Source organism: Mixophyes fleayi, chromosome 3 (assembly GCF_038048845.1).
Source record: "Mixophyes fleayi isolate aMixFle1 chromosome 3, aMixFle1.hap1, whole genome shotgun sequence".
Taxonomy (NCBI): Eukaryota; Metazoa; Chordata; class Amphibia; order Anura; family Limnodynastidae; genus Mixophyes; species Mixophyes fleayi.
This window is the reverse complement of record NC_134404.1, coordinates 173611322-173628952: the sequence shown is the minus strand read 5'-3', so window position 1 is coordinate 173628952 and position 17631 is coordinate 173611322. Positions and strand designations below refer to the sequence as shown.

Genomic DNA, 17631 nt, shown 5'->3' with positions numbered 1-17631 from the left:
TCGGCAACTTTGACAGCTAAATTTAGAAGAGCAACGTGTTTAAAGGCAAATCTTGCCTTTAAACACACCGCCGCTTTAAATTTAGTTGTTTTCCAAATACATTGGGAAAACACCCGTTTTCACAGTTGAAAGGGTTTTTTGTTTTTTTTCTTAAACAGGCCCTTAAGTATGTTTATTCTAAAGTAGTTGCCTGAATTATAGATACAATTTTTATCTTCAATAGCTACAGAATCCAACCAGCTCAACCAGATCATGTTCTTACAGACACACTTTATCTTCTGGATTCTACCACCCAACTGTACTGGCCTCCATAGCAGTTGCATGACAGAAGTTTCCCCCTTTATAAGTACTACATAAGTGCAAAGATCTCCTTCCTCAAATAGACATACAGTACATTAAGATGACTCTAACCTCATTGCTTTCATTTCACTTTGTTTTACACAAGTATATTTAGCAAGTGCAGATGTTAAGCAGAAGAATAACTTTGGCTTTACTCAATTCCCTTTACTGTAAAGGAAGTAACGTTTCAATGAAAAAAATGAAATGTGGAGATGTAGAAAAGCGAAAGAGCTATGTGTGAATTAAATTCAAGTCTCAGTTATATAGACAGAAAAGGCGTGGTCTTTGAGCCTGAATATAGTTAGGTAGCCACAGGTTTATTCTGGCAGCATTTACAATTTACTTTACATGATACAAGGTCATAGACATAGAGTCTGTTTTACTTTCTTCTAAATGCACTTGTGTTACTACTGAGATTCACTGATCTATGTGGTAAATGTATTTTCATTACAGACTGACACTTGCAAGTGCTGAACTCTCAATGAACATTCCTTATTCTATATTTGGTGCATTTAGCCGTTGTAAAAGTGTTAATCTGTACTGGCACTACTTTTACTATAGATTTCAATGAATATAAATGGTTACATCCATTAAAAATGTGTTCATGTTGAATACAATCACAGTGGGACAGAGGTGAGTAGGAACACAGGCTTGATATTAAGACAGTTTTATATAATAAGAAGCTCTATACAAGAACATCCTGTCTTAGTGCAGCCATTCCACTGACAAATCTTTTATAAACATAATAAATATCTGATATCCACTCAGAACATTGCTTCTGCTATTGAAAAATTTGCTTATGGAAAAGTTGCATGTTGTCCTTTAAGTTGCTTAGTTTGTAAATCCAATTTGTTTTCTTCTAAATATTTATATATTTTAATTCTCATCTTGGCAGACATAGTACATAGGGAACATATAATTAATGATGTTGCATGTATTGAATAAAGTAGGCCTTACGGAATAAAAAATGGAAGCAAATACAGATAAAAAGGAGATATATCTTCTACTTCTACGGACAAATAAGGACAAGTACGGACGGGAAAAAACTTTTTATCCGTATTTTGCATCCTGAGACAGAAATCACCCTGTTCAAATGGTGCTGAAACTTCTCTCTATTAACGTAAATGGGCTTAACTCCCCTCGTAAGCGCACTATAGTCTTGGGAGCCTATAGTCTTACAAGAGACTCAGCTCACAGGTATTCATACTCAACTCCAAGGTAAACAATTTTCACAGACTTTTTTTGCATCTGCTAATTGCAAAAAAAGAGGAGTTGCAATACTCTTTCACAGTAAGGTTCCTTTCTCCCATACCTCCACATATGCGGACCCTGAGGGCCGTTTTCTGATAGTCTTTGGTACTCTCCGCTCTTGCCCAATTTCCCTGGTATCTGTCTATGCCCCTAACCAAGGACAAAGCTCCTTTTTCACTGCTCTATTTAAACATATACCGCGGCACCTGATAATAGGTGGAGACTTTAATGCAGTCCTGGATCCGTCCTTAGATAAATCTTCCCCTCCCTCTACAAAAAAGACCCCATCCTCCCTAAAAAGACTCTCTGACTTTAGCCTCCCTTCTTAAGCAATACAACCTGTACGACTCTTGGTGCCTCAGAAATTCAACGGCTAGGGACTATACTCATTTCTTGGCACCCCATCAGATATACTCCTGTATTGACATGCTCCATGTATCTCACTCTCTCACATCCCATACGACCCAAGCAGGAATCACTCCATTTTCATGGACTGACCATGCAGGAGTATATATCTCATTGGATCTTATCTACCAACCTCCTAGCTCTAGGCGATGGCGCTTGGATGATTAGATTCTTCTGATTGACTCTGCCGCACTATCCATCCACACATCTATCACTAACTATTTTTTGGAGAACTCGTCCCCTTCTGTGGCGCCTGGAGTCGTGTGGGAAGCTCACAAGGCTACTATCCGTGGGGAATTGATTAGTACAGCTGTTGCAGCTAGAAAGAGGTCGGCAGCAGAGATATCCTCACTTGAACAGCAAATCTCCGCCTTGCTCACCCAGCACAAACTCCGCCCAGACTCTAGTCTGTTGAAGCAAATAGATACTCTGAAGGGCCAGTTGAACACCCTTCTCTCTCAGAAGGCGTCTCGTACAATGCAGAAACTCCAGCAACGCTTTTACGACAAAGCAGATAAAGCGGACTCTGTGCTGGCTGGCAAATTACGGAAAAAACGGGCAGCAGGTCTTATCGAAAAGCTTCATAAGACAGCTCAGGATCCGATTACATATGACCCTTCCTCTATTCTACGTATTTTTCGAGAATATTATTCATTCCTCTATCACCTTCCTCCGCCCCCGCCGCGTGTGGACCTTTTAGAGCAGAACTTGGGCGCATACCTGGCCAGTTCCCCACTCCCCAAGCTTACTTTAGCCCAGCTTTCCCACCTGAACTCTGTTATTACACAAGACTAAGTCCTGGCAGCTATCAAATCTCTTCCTCAGCCCCAGGACCAAACGGCTTCACCGCACAGTACTATAAAAAGTTTGCGCAAGTCCTTGAACCCCACTTGACTTCCCTGTTTGATCACATTTTAGAAGGCGCCTCTTTCGACCCTTTCACCACTCAAGCTAATATTGTAGTGATCCAAAAACCAGGGAAAGACCACACCTTATGCACCAGTTATAGACCCATATCGCTTCTTAACGTTGATGTGAAGCTCTATGCCAAAATATTAGCCAATAGATTAAACCCACTCCTGCCTTCCCTTATTCATTTTGACCAGGTCGGTTTCATACCTGGAAGACAAGCACCGGACAATACCAGGAGGACCATCGACTTAATTCACTCTATTCATGTGGGTAAAATTTCCTCCCTGATTATGGTCTTAGACGCTGAAAAAGCGTTTGACCGTATTTCCTGGTCATTTATGGGCGGAGTCCTTGAGTCGATGGGTTTCTCTGGCAGATTCCTGAGTGGCATATTGTCTTTATATAGATCCCCTTCGGCCACTGTTTCAGTTAATGGCATTACATCAACACCATTTGGAATCTCAAACGGCACTCGTCAGGGGTGCCCCCTCTCACCACTCATTTTTGCCCTCATGATAGAACCGCTGGCTGTCAGAATTCGTGCTAATCAACAGATTTCGGGTATTAAGGTGGGCTCTATGGAGCACAAGTTGGCCCTATACGCTGACGACGTTTTACTCACTGTGGCCAACCCAACCACTTCTCTGCCCTCTCTTTTGACCGAATTGGATCTCTATAGTTATTTTTCTGGCTATAAGATCAATGCAGATAAAACTGAGGTCTTAGACTTCTATATAACCGGACCTGAAAAGCCTCATTTGGAACAAATTTTTCCTTTTAAATGGCATCTCCAAAAAATAAAATACCTCAGAGTCTATATTACTAAACGATACCACCAACTCTTTCAAGCCAACTTTCCCCGCCTGCTTACTCAAGCGAAGTCCGACCTACACACATGGTCCCGGTGTCTGATCTCATGGATAGGTCGAATCAATACAATTAAAATGAATATTCTCCCTAGATTTCTCTACTTATTCCAGACCCTTCCTATCTTCGTCCCTTCCTACGTATTTAAATTTCTCCAATTCATAACCTCCCGATTTATCTGGTCAGGTAGGCGTCCTCGAGTTCGCCTGAAGGTTCTGCAGAGGTCCTCACTGGGTGGCAGCCTAGGTATCCCTAATTTTAAACGTTACTATATTTCCGCTCACCTTGCTCAGTGTGTCCCATGGTGTTGCTCCAACTCCCCTAGAATATGGATCCACATTGAGGCCTAAGCTCTGGGTTTGTTGTCCCCTGCATCTCTCCTATGGCTCCCAAGACTCCGTCGACCAAAACGAGTCTCGCTTCATCCTGTGGTTTCTCATTCTTTGACAATCTGGGATTCGGTTTCTCAGAAATTCGCTCTCTCTCCTCAGCCTTTCCCAATTACACCATTATTTAACTCTCCAGACTTTCCCCCTGGCCTCAAGCCTACTGCATTTTATCCATGGCACTCTCAAGGTGTCAGGTTTCTGAATGACCTTGCCGGCACTGATACTTTCCCTCAATTCTCTGATCTTCAGCAAATATTTACGATCCCTACTAAACTTTTTTATCAATACTTACAAATCTGTAACTTCCATAACACAGTTAAACGCTGGCTCACTGCCCGCCCACTCACTTCCTTTGAGTACCGTTGCCTCCGTCAATCATCTACGGCTGGCCTAATATCTACCCTTTATTCTGAACTCTCCTTGGACACAATAGATAGAGAGACCCCCATGAATTGGCCTGGGAAAGGGACATTGGGGAAACTCTTGACCCCCGATGATTGGAGTGAAATTCGTGAGAATGCTGCTTCTAGTTCCATATGAGTAAAAATCAAAGAAAATGTCTACAAAGTTTTATATCGATGGTACTATGTGCCAACTCGCCTTAAAAAGATGTTACCTGATACTTCTGACCGCTGTTGGAGAAACTGCTCCCTGGAAGGGACATTCATCCACATTTGGTGGAAGTGTCCAAAGCTGACTAACTTCTGGCTTGATATGAATAATTTGATAAATGCAATACTTCAGATTTCTGTACCTTTGGAGCCTAAATTTTTTCTCCTGCCACTAGGGATCCCTGGGGCTACACGCCATCAAAACAAACTCATTCGACACATTCTAACAGCGGCCACATGTCAACTTGCAGCGGACTGGAAACAGCCTAATTCTCCCTCTATTCAATCTATAATCAACAAAGTTTGGCATATACAGCGTATGGAATTTATGACCAGCATTCTTAACAACTCCTCCAAATCCTTTAACAAAATTTGGTCTCCTTGGTTAGCCTTTTTCAACTTTTGCTCTCCCTTTTAACTATCAGCGACTTACTTGCTCCCCCTGTCTTATCTCTTAATAAACACAAGCCCTCCGTTCAATTTCTTTCTTTTTTCCCTTTTTCTCCTCACGGCTCTAGCCACGCCGTCTATTTCCCTCCCTCCTTTCAACCCTCTCCCTCACTTCTTATACAAAATTCGGAGTCAAACGGTACTGACATAATGGTGCTATTGTCTTATCTCTATTCTTTTGTTGTCGTTGTTTTTTTCTTAATATTGCGTATTTTACATTGTGGACATACACTGTATTAATACCACTGTTGATTTTTTGTTGCTTCTTTGTTTGTATCGTTTTGATTCTCCAAAATGAACATTTATAAAAAATAAAAAAAAAGGAGATATATCCTGAGTGTGGATGTGTACCAGCAATGTTGTATTGTAAGAATTTTTTTTAAGCCCAATCCTCGTCTTCATAAACATACTTCAACTATTTTGAATTTGTAGAATTGCTTTTTCTCCCCAGTTCTATCAATTTTCACATAACTAGTTTTAGCAACATCAATATCTTTTCAGATAGCTCAGTCTAATGTAGCAACTAAAAAAAAAAATATTTGTGCTGTGTTATATTTATCAAAATAAAGAGATTGAGATGCAATTATTATGGAAATAAAATTAAGGGATTTCTCTCATATACTGAGCATGTGTCAACTAAAAGCTGAAAACTGGACCTGAAAGTACATTAGTAAATTAAAAAGATGCAGGCGTCACAAGTACTTAACTGCACTTAGAAATTTTCAAACTCTTCTTATATATTAAAATATTTAAGGTGTTCCTATCCTATTGTGATAGGAATAACTATCATACTAAGATATTCTCTCCTTCATTGTCACCTACAATTGATTCAAGCTGCACAAAGGCTGCATTGCCCATTATTTAGATTATTGCTCTCCCTTTTGTGCTCGGCTGTGTAGATGGCATCTCTGTATGGCATCTGGCATCTTTGCACATGTGCACTCAATTTGGGCAGTTAATATCTACAACTGGTTTAGTGTATGCATTACATCTAGCACATCACAAAGAAGCAAAAGCAAGCAGGCTGCTTTTGTAAGGTCTCAAGGTAGTTCTATGTCAGGTCATCAATGCAGGCTGTGTGCACAACTTAAGGCACGCATTGCGCTTTGCTTGCAATCCATATATTATTTTACAATCCTGATTTGATTAAACTCAAATAAAGTTCATAAAAACAGTTATCAGTTAGCATTTATGACTGATTTATTAATAGAGAAGGATCAGGCTGGGCCAGAGGTAACTAAACAGGAGCACTGAATTTGCACCATTGCAAGTGGAGCACATGAGACACACACAAGTTGATCTTGAAAATGGGTCACTGTAGAATCTCAAAATGCAATTTAAATTAAAACTGTATAGTAATGGTTAGGGAATTTTTGGGGGCTGTTTATCATGGGAAGGAAGACATATTTTTTGCATAGTAATTTTGTATGCCTTCTCATTTTCTCTTTAAAAGGACCACCGTCAGCACCACAGAATCTAATTTACAATATCAACCAGACTACAGTGAGCCTGGAATGGAGTCCACCAGCAGACAATGGTGGAAGAAATGATGTCACCTATCGCGTTATATGTAAAAGATGCAGCTGGGAGCAGGGGGAATGCATACCCTGTGGGAGCAATGTGGGATATGTGCCTCAGCAAAGTGGATTAGTAGATACTTGTATTACTATTGTGGACCTGCTCGCTCATGCTAACTACACTTTTGAAGTTGAAGCTGTGAATGGAGTTTCAGACCTGAGCCGTTCCCAAAGGCTATTTGCTGCAGTCAGTATTACAACTGGTCAAGCTGGTATGTCCAATGTTTTATATTTGATTATTCAATATTGTTCTGCATGCCTAACATACTGTTACAGTTAAAGAGAAGTATGTGTAGCATATGTATGAAGACTAAATTGCTACACATTTATCAAAATAATAGAGGGGAATTTCACTAATGAAAAATGTGTCCAGTGTGCTATTAGAGCTTCGATACTGTTACTACTTTGTGTAGGCTACTGCTCGATGGACCCCATCACAAGTCACATTTTTATAACTGCTAATCGACCAACAAATAAGCACCTTAAAGTCCTTGCAGCATGATTTTAACTTGACACAGTTAGTGATGGCATTTTGTTTCTAAAACCACCCTGTCTAAATGTCACAGTTTTTGCAAGCAATAGAACTATGAACAATTTCCCTCACTATGTATCGCTCTTCGCCTTGGTGGTGCATTGCCTTGGCTAAATGCTAAATGTAATGATTTTACCAGTAAGCTGTTCAAATCCAGTGCTTAATAAACTGCTGGATACAATGTTACGTTTTAAAGATATCTAAGTCTAATATACATTTGTCATGAGATTGCATGGACTTTGAGGCTCATGCAGTTCTCAAAATGCTGTCATAGTCTCAAAGAATTATTAGTCTGGGAATGAGGTATAATTCAGCTGCAATTGCTTGATAGGAAGTGTAGGAGGTTAAGGCCATCTGTCATTGCTGACATCTTGGTGAGCACCATAATCAATTGTAAAGTGAATCACCCTAACAAGTCTCATGGCTGGAATGTCTTCATGACAGACTCATAAGACGGAACTGCCTGCAATAGGAACCTCTCATGGCTATCTCTATGACAGTCATAAGGAACTAGTTGCACTTTGTTGCCAAAGTACCATAGTACATCTTAATCAAATATACTGATCAGTAGTCTGAAAGAGGCAGACACTTCTTGCAAATGTCACTGCAGTAACATGTATATAGATTGTATGAAAAATATGTTAATATAAAAATTTAACAAATAAGTATTTTAATATATAAAATTGCAATTTATATGCATTAATATGTGTATTTATTTTATCATTGTGTATATGTAATTTAACTGAAGGTAAGTTGTTGTAAGTGCGCAGTCAAAACAGTTCTATTTGTTAGAAAATGTAAGGCAGGAATACACGTGTGGTTGTTTATACAATTTACATTATCTTAACTATTGCACCAGACACCACCTAAATTGTGGCACACTTTTAATGCATTAATGAGTACAAACAGCAGATCTGTTTTATAATTTATGAAGTTTCAAGTATATTTAAAGAAACAACATTTATCGCTTACATCTAGGGATTGTCCACATGAACAGTTTCATGACCTTCATTCAAAACAGAACTCATCTTGAGAAATCCCCAAGAGAAATCGTGTGGCATAGAGATCCATTTCTCTCTACGGAGCACTGCCTCTTCTGTCCGCACGGACAGCAGCAATACCCAACTCAGAGATTACCCTAAGCAAATGATGTCAGCACTATTATTTTTACAGTCTCTTTCTAACTGTGTGCATTGCTGCTGCCTGAGCTGAGAGCAGAAATAGTGCAGCCTAAAGATCCATTGATCTCTGTGCTATTTCTCTGGTTTTCTTGAGTTCCGTAGCCATATAGCCTGAAAACCACCTTGATTTGTTCAAGTTTGTGTAGATGTCCTCTAAGAAACATGGGTTTGGAGTGCAGATAGCAATGTTTGTGGACGAACCAAAGTTTGCCCAGGCAGAGTGGAAAAGCTTTGTAGGGTGTATGGGCAGCATGGTGGCTTAGTGGTTAGCCCTTCTGCCTCACAGCACTGGGGTTATGAATTCAATTCCGGACCAGGGCCTTATCTGTGTGGAGTTTGTATGTTCTCCCCGTGTTTGTGTGGATTACCTTTGGGGGCTCCGGTTTCCATCCACACTCCAAAAACTTACTAGTAGGTTAATTGGCTGCTATCAAATTGACCCTAATATCTCTGTCTGTGTATGTGTATGTTAGGGAATTTAGACTGTAAGCTTCAATGGGGCAGGGGCTGATGTGAGTGAGTTCTCTGTACAGCGCTGCAGAAATAGTGGTGCTATATAAATAGCTGATGATGATGATGCGTTCCTTGCAATGTATGAAGTAGACACACTGTTCCAATTAGTTTTGCAGAACAGTGCAGGAAAATATTTTTTTTTACTGAGTGTAATCATTAAAATAAAGTGGGGGACATTTTTGGTGTGTGGAGTGACATATGGTAATTTCCACTCTGCAAAACTGCTTACATTTTACATTAGAGCTGTTGTCTCTTCCTATACTTTTAATTTGACAAATTTTCCTCTACCATGTGGAAATTGACAGAGAAACACGTATTGCGGCGCACTATGAGTATTTTAAAAAAAAAAGCTTCACACCCAAAATTGTCACATGTAGTAAAACAGTGCCTGTGTTCTTTCACTCTTATGACTAATTTAAGTCATAAATTGGGCTAAAAAAAAAGCAGCATTTTTAAGAGAACAATCTGAAAAGTTTATTTAATAAAATGGTGATTCTAATGTGATAGAAGACTGGTGTGACATTTAGACATTTGCACAATGGAGATGTTCTTGCCCCACCTCACACCTAGGTGCACGTCTAGCTTACAAAGGCTTCTCCTGTGAGCAGAGAGTCAGAGTGTACCTTGACATATGCTTGGTGGATCAGCCAGACACACCAGTGAAAGAGCAAAGCATTCCGCAGTGCGCATTGAGTGCACTTCATAAATGACCTCCATTGTTTTTGTGATAACTACTTACTACAACCATAGTAACAAACACAAAATGATTGCACTGTGTCTACTACACATTGTTGCCCTAAATAAAGTCACATTTTCTGCTTTGATCATTTTTTCAATATAAAATGAAAATCTCAGTTATTTTTCATATATGGACAGTGATGACATTCTGAAAATAATTTGCAGTTATAATTATTATGTTCTTTATATGCATAAGAGATAGTGCTAAAAATATTAATTGGTTGCTGATTGCAGCTAAGCATCAAATGAAAAGTCTTCATAATTACATAAAAAAAAGTCTTTATAATTATATTTGTTTCATTTGTGCCTAGTTACAGAAATATGATGTGGAGAGCCAGCCAGTCAAATGGAGCATAGCCATCTATAAAAACATCTGTACTAATCCAACAATGCAGTAAATTATATCTACAAGCGAAGACATTGATCCAGATGGATCATTAACAGCTTTAAATAACTGATCTAAGTAATAGGGGTAAATGGGAGACCATAATCCAGAACTAACTTTTCATATGCATCAATTACAAATGGAAAAACATTTATTTCCACTAGAAAGAAATGAATATTAATTAATTTTTTTATGATTATACCATCCTGTGGTGGCATATAGTAGCATACAACTAAAGAGGTCCAATTAAGAACTGTGATGCTGAGAATAAATTAGCCATGCAATCTGTATTTCGTTTACTAGTGGGTCAGGCTCAGAGGGAGAGGTAATTGCTGCTAGCCAGTAAATTTAAACAGGGATGAGCTGGAAGGGATGATATATGTCCTGTAGCAAAGTATGTGACAGGGATTTTCGTGCAGATCTGCTATTGCTAGTCTGTTCTGTAACACAAGGACAAAGGAAGGATACATTTAAAAACAATACAGTTGCAGAACTACTTTACTTTTCTACTTGATTTGTCAGTTGATAACATAATTACCATACGCGTGTTAACGATGGTCAAACATTTTTCTGTGCTAAAATATAAACGACAATACTAATTTATACTAAACGGAATTTTGAAAATTAAATTGTATTTTCCTTTCACATAAAATGGAATGTAGGTTAATGATGTTTACACACATTACAGAATGTTTTAGTTATCGTTACTTGTTATAAACATATGTATGTGGGGTTTATTCTGGTATAAAGACTTCTACAATCCTTATCATATATCGAGTAACAGGGAGCTTGAAAATGGTGATATTTTTTATGTGCACAGTGTGATTAAATCATTAATTAAAGATGACAAGGATACTATCTGCATATGGAAAATTAGTGAGGGACTTTGTAAAGCTTAAAATAGGGTAATTTGTGCTCAGTTCTGCTCAACAGAGTGTGTGCCCTTCTTGTGATTGGTGATACCAGACTCCACTGCGACCATTATTATAGAGCACATTACTGCACTGCTTTATTTATTTGTAATGTATTTTACCAGGAAAAAATATATTGAGAGCCATCTCTTGTTTTCAATACATCCTAGATAAATTTGTGACCTGGTTACAGACAGAAGTCATTATACAGTACAGTCAAGCATATGTCTATATAGCCAACACTAATTAGTTGTTTTATCTTGCACTATAACTATTAACCATCTACTCAGGCAACTCTCTATTGCTAAGTGTTTGGCAATTTATAAGACCATTATATAGAAACAAATAACGTCAATAAAATAAATATTAATATTTTTCATGGTAGTTTAGCCACTGGGTGAAGACTGACAGTGAAAAGTCTCTAGTTAAATAATTGGGTTACATACCCACTGGCATTTGAATTATACATTTTACATGCATCATTAATGCATGTAAAATGCATATAAATAGATCTAGAAATCATTGTTCCTAGTGTTACAATAGCCATTTGCTCAATTGTGCTCTTTCACAGTTTTGTTCACCTCTTGCTTCTGGTGGTCTACAGCTTCTCAGTGTGCCAGGTTGTAAAGCTGAAGAAATCTGGTCAAAGTACTGCCTGTTTACACAACTGGACCTTTACACCAGGCTATTCTTATTTCACCCTCAGAACTCATGATAATTAAGGCATTTGTGATTATATTCTCATCTTTCCAATGTCATAATTACACAGTTGGTAATATCACTTAACAATGTTATATAAGCAGCCTACTTGTGGCGATGTGAATCTTGCTCAGGCGTAATTTGTTAGCTATTAGCTAATAACAAAACCTCCAAGGCCTTTTTCTCCGTAAAAAAAGCTGTGTGATACGCACAAAATTGGGAAACTCTACTATTTACACACATTGGGCCTGATGCAGAATTGAATGTACACCCATTTGCCTAGTGTAAATTGCATGTTTTCGCTCTGCGCATGCACACAAAAATCTCTGAAAGTAGCCATGTCTGTGTTCCACGCTTACATACTTGCACCTAGATGCGCCAAAAGAGGCACGACGGAAGAGGGAGGGGCATTTTAATGTAGGCCATGTACCGTAAGGGTGTGTTTGTGGAATTACAAGCCAATGCACATCTGAATGCAGACACACATATGCCTTTTACAACTGTATTATTTGAAACCAGTGTAGGGGCTGGTGCAACTACATAAGGATAATAATCACAATCGCCAGCACTAGCTAGCCGCCTCTGATTTACTGTTTGTGGTTTCACCTCTGAAACTACTGGATGGTTTCTTCATTGATCGTACATTTATTATAGGATTTTGTGTGTATATAAACAAAAACTTTTACTTTTATTCACAAATAAGATCTGCTGTATTATAGGAAGTCTTATAGCAAAAGCGTTTGCCCTATGAAAACAAATCTTTACAAATTGTTATGGCACTTACGACCTGGTTCTTGGAATGTGGGTGTAAGTATACCTATCGTTAACCTGGCGTATATGCTACAGATGCAGCGCTGGTCGCACCTTGAGAAGCATGCGACGCAGCGTATTAGTTAAAATATGATTTTTGTGCCTGCATGTTTTTAGGTCGTAAATTACATCCAAGTTGTGTTATACTCTGCATCAGACCCAGTATATCTAATTTAATAGTTTATGTGCAGAACAAAATCTTGTTTTAGTGGTTGTGACATGAAAACATGAGCATAATTGGTGTTAGATAGTTATACATAAGCAACTCCCCTATCGGCACTAAGCTGCCCATTGTTAGGTCACTCTGAGTACTAAATTGTTGTTTTACAAAAGAATTCATCTTCCCAGGCAAATCTTTACACAGCAGAGTTACCAGGTACAATTGGTACAAGAAGTAGTTGCATAATGTCAAAGCAACAAAAACAGATTTTGTACCCCCTATATAAGAGAAACAGCTGCAGTGCTGTGACATTGCTAACTTATCATTATTATATGTTGTGACATTACTTACACTTTTACTGTTTGCTGTTTGTTTTTTGTTTTTTTTTAATGGATTAAATAGCCTTGATTGCCGTGTCCAATAGCTACATTTTTAAAATGGCTCATATACACTAAACTAACATTTAAAATGTTTTGTTTTGTGCAGCTAGTTTGGATAAATTAACCATCTGGAACATGCGAGCAATGAGAATGACATTTTCATGTTGAAATAGCATCAGGTGTTAACATGATAGGGTCTTCACGTGTAATCATTTACCTTTGTCAGAAGCCAGGACTATATGTTGTGTATTTTGCCTTTAATCCTATGACAGGTGTTGTTTTTTCACTTTGACTGATTTCAGCACAAGCTTGTGAGAAAACCTGCTCAGCACCTCTCTATTTTACCATATGTGATTGTATTGTGGGAGTGGAGGATAGTTTAGGGAGCTAACATACATTTTCTTCTGTTTATTGAGAATTCATTGTTGAAAAGGTTTTATTTTTGGCATTCTGTGCAAACATAAATTTGTCTTTTCACTTGATTCAGTAGAACTGATGCGTAACAGCATGGTAAAATACACATTACTATACAATAATACTAGGTGTAGGAAAATAAGATTCTGCTAAAAGAAAACTGGTTCTGAAATAATACATTAGTTTCATTTGAAGTTAGCCACATTTTAATAGAACAGGCCAGGGACACATATCACCTAGAGGTAGGAACTGAGACCAAAACAGAGTCAATAGTTATGTAAGGACACATTTGTTTGCTGTGCACAATTTGATACTGTGTCTGTACACATTGGCTGATTTGGCTATGTATTGTTTCCTGACACATATGAAAACACATACTGCATGATGGCATAGTTCACTTGTATGAACATACGTACAATCATGGGCAGGCTGAGCTAGGGGGCAGGAGGCCATCTGCCCCAGGGCCGGACCCATAGTGGGCTACCTTGGGCGGGTCACTGGGCCACCTGCATTTTTTTCCCTTTAAAATGTTCCTAATACCCCATTCATACTGCATGAAAAACCTGGGCTTTTGCTGGGGCAATCCCAGACGACCCGGGTTCAGGCGCAGTATGAATGGTGTTAGTAAAAAAATCCTGGATCTGAAAACCCGGGATTTAGACCTGGGACTTTTGGTGGGGTAATTCCCGGGTCCAACCCGGATCGCCTGCACTATGAAAGGTGAGACCCGGGTTTTTCAACCTGGGTCTCACCAAACACAATTATAAAGCTCTGATTGGCTCCTCTTGTGATGTTGCCATGGAGACCCGGGCAGACCCGTGTTCTGTATGAACAGGGTCTACCCGGGAATTTGTCTCCGTGGGAGCCTCTGTGCCCCAGCAATATCACAGGTATATGAACCTGGGATGTTGCCGGGGCGGCAGTATGAAAGCAGTATAATAGGCTGATGAGTCGAGTCTTGCCCCTGGGCTAAAATATGACAGCCCTCCCCTGCCTACAATGTATATTGGGCTGTTTCACTCCTCCCAAATTAACTATTTCAAAATCCAGGGCACATTGCTTCTCTTTCACCTTAATCACACAAATGTACTGCTGAAAGCTGACTACACATGCTGCAAAATTTGGGGACAGGCCTGATATTGCAGCATGTGTGGATTGTTAAATACATATTGTCTTATTTAAAAGAACTACTGGTATGATCCATAAATATATAAGTACATGTTTTAGGGCTAAATGTATTTCAGAGAAACTTGTAATCATGGTGGGAGATATTGTTACCTCTGCACAGCAGACTTCCTATTAGTAATCTGTTTTAGCTACATGCAAACCGCCTCTCTTTGAGGGTATGTACACACAGGCAGTTGACGTTGTCTAGTATAATATATATATATATATATATATATATATATATATATATATCTGCAATAAACTGTTATTTTGCATGAAATAACTTGTTTGAATTGTCTATTGAATCTGCCCCTCTGGGTAAACGTCACAAATTAACAAATCCCTGCTCTACTACAACTTATAAAATATATGCTACAGTCAGAGACCAATGTGAGCCATTTGTGCCCTCTTTTATCTGCGTAAATACAAGCCTCTGTTAAGGCCTCATACAGTAGTGTAAGTAGCATTATTCACAAGTAGTTTTATCATTTGAATTTTGGATTTGTGGCAGAAAGCTGATAACTGTAGAATACCAGCAGTACATACACCAGCTTTGTGCTTTTGGCCTAATAATATTCTTGTGAACTTCTTTAAATCTTGTGTTTCAGAAATAAAGCAGAGTGGCCGAAATGTGTTAATAATTATGACTAGCATTCCCCTGGGTAAAATGATTGTTGCCACATAAAATAACTGTCTTGTATAATTACTGAATTATGTAAATAACTGTATCGACACTTCTATAATAATGCCTGATCCAAAGAGTTTATTTAGTACTACTGATGTGAGAAACTTCTTGTGTTATTCGATTTTCTCTAATATACAGCTGTACTTGATTGTTAAAGTGTACAATGCCTTTCATCTCCAGAAATCGCACCCTCGGGACCACTAAACATATTCATTTATCCCTTGCATCCTCTTTATTGCTGCAATCCTTTACTAAGGTAAAATAACAGAATTGGAAACAAATCATAAAACTGACAGTCCACTGATTCTCCTTTATCTGAATTTTTTGTTTTCAGACACAGTCCTATTGTTTTGGTTTGCTTTTTGGGGTTTTTCTTTTGCAGTTTCCATTACAATCTATGCCTTTGTCTTCTTAGAAACATAATGTGAGCCTGGTTAAATAAGTGAATTCAATATCACTACTTGCTTTGGAAGTCTAGAAAAGGAAAAGACCCGTTAAAGGTTAACCTATAGCTTTTTAAATGCCTTTTGATTTATCTGTCACCTGATACGTCAGTAATGAATATTTTTCATGGAAGGTGCACTTTAATTACTTTCCCATTTGACTTGCATTATAAGACCCTATCTAGGTAATTAATCTTACCAAGTATCCAATTTCGGCCTTTATTGCAGGCAAACCTTCTGAATTGTGTGTGCTTGAGTGGCTCTGTTTTACCACACAGGCCAGAAAACCAATGTTGGCTACTCAGATTGCTATTTAAAGTAGGACCAAGGAATAGCAGGGAATTGCATGAAAGCCCCTGTGTTTTATAAATCCTTTCTCACCTCTAACTGCCTACTAATTTCATCATTTAAGATCAACACCTTCAGGTTTTGTTTTTTTTAAATCAGATTAGCTCATAGGTGGAGGGAGCAAGGGAGGATTCCAATTATTATATAAATGTGTAGTTTTTGCAGTAGCACCAATTTAAAAGTGAAGTTCAGGTCAGGTTAAACTAATGGGCAAGTCACAAGGGCTTTCTCTTGAAAGATATTTCCTTGACATTTCTAAAATGTATACCAAGAGGCACATGGCCATAAATAGATCATCATTAAAAGCGCCTGATCTGTGAACTTCAGCAACAAGGTGCTTTAGGGAGGAGAGACAAAACTTACATAGCAAAGCCCTGCAGAGAGACCAGCAATAATTAGAACCATATGTTGCTCTTTTACCCATAGTATGCAAAGCGGAACATTCATTTGGAAACATATTTCCCACTCTTAGAAACTTTGTTTAATTGCCAGTGAGAATTGGAAGGTATTTTTTATATTCATTTATAGTCATTTTCTTTTAAAAGAAAGTTAAATATTTTAATCAGCCGTTTTTCTTTCTTAAAGCAGAAAAGGGGATGTGCTCCCAATGTTATGTGTGTTGAAACTTGAAACCCGAAAAGTTATTCCCTCTTATAAATTGAGCAGAACATAGCTTTTAGTTGTCATATGATGCATGGTCCTCTTAAATCTGGTCTTGGGCGAAACACGCTAATTAAAAACAAAAGTCATTGGGTTTAACTATTAAGAGGACTCGATGAAAAATTACTCTATAATACATAAACTAGTTATGTTGAAAGAATATTTTATATCAGAGTCAAAAAGAGAAATTATTTTAATTGTATATGCTTGCAAGTTGAAGTTTAATCATTTACAGAGAGGAAACTAATTAAAAGAATGCCTGTAAATGTTCAATGTGTAGAAAATGATGTTCTTACTGAGTCTGTATGGCAATTACGCCTCACACAGATTTAAGAGTGTCTATTAAGCCGAAGATTGCAGGAAACATTTTTTGTTTTTCAAATGAAAAGCATTGAGAATTTTTAAGTATTGCCTTACAAGAAACCTTACACTTCAAACAATATGGGTCTCATTTAGAGTTGGACTCTAGTCAACAAAAATACATTTGCATATGTCTGTATCAAGATGATTTTTCCTTGACTTGTGTCTTCTTACAAAAAATAAAGAAATATACAGATGCAATATACCCTGCAATAATTACTCTATTATTTATTTATCTATAGTTTACAATTGTGCGAATGTGTGTGGGGGGAGGGGGGATTCATATAGAAAATTACAAATAAAAGAAGATCAAGAGTCATACTTAACTTTTTTTTACCTAACCTCTGGGAGATCGCTGATGGGAGGTTAAGTGTGATGTCGGACAGAGGTGGGGCGCAGTGAACCGCGTCATTTTGGTCCCGTTCCCGCAAATGACACAAACGC

At 38.2% G+C, this 17631-nt stretch overlaps 1 protein-coding gene across 4 annotated transcripts in view; it reads left to right on the top strand.

The window, feature by feature from the left end:
- EPHA7 (EPH receptor A7) overlaps positions 1-17631 on the top strand; it is a 136500-nt gene that overhangs the window by 58881 nt on the left and 59988 nt on the right. For all 4 annotated transcript variants that reach the window (XM_075202792.1, XM_075202790.1, XM_075202791.1 and 1 more), the window contains exon 5: positions 6678-7013. In XM_075202792.1, coding sequence (XP_075058893.1) covers positions 6678-7013 — 336 coding nt within the window. The remainder of the gene's footprint in view (positions 1-6677; positions 7014-17631) is intronic.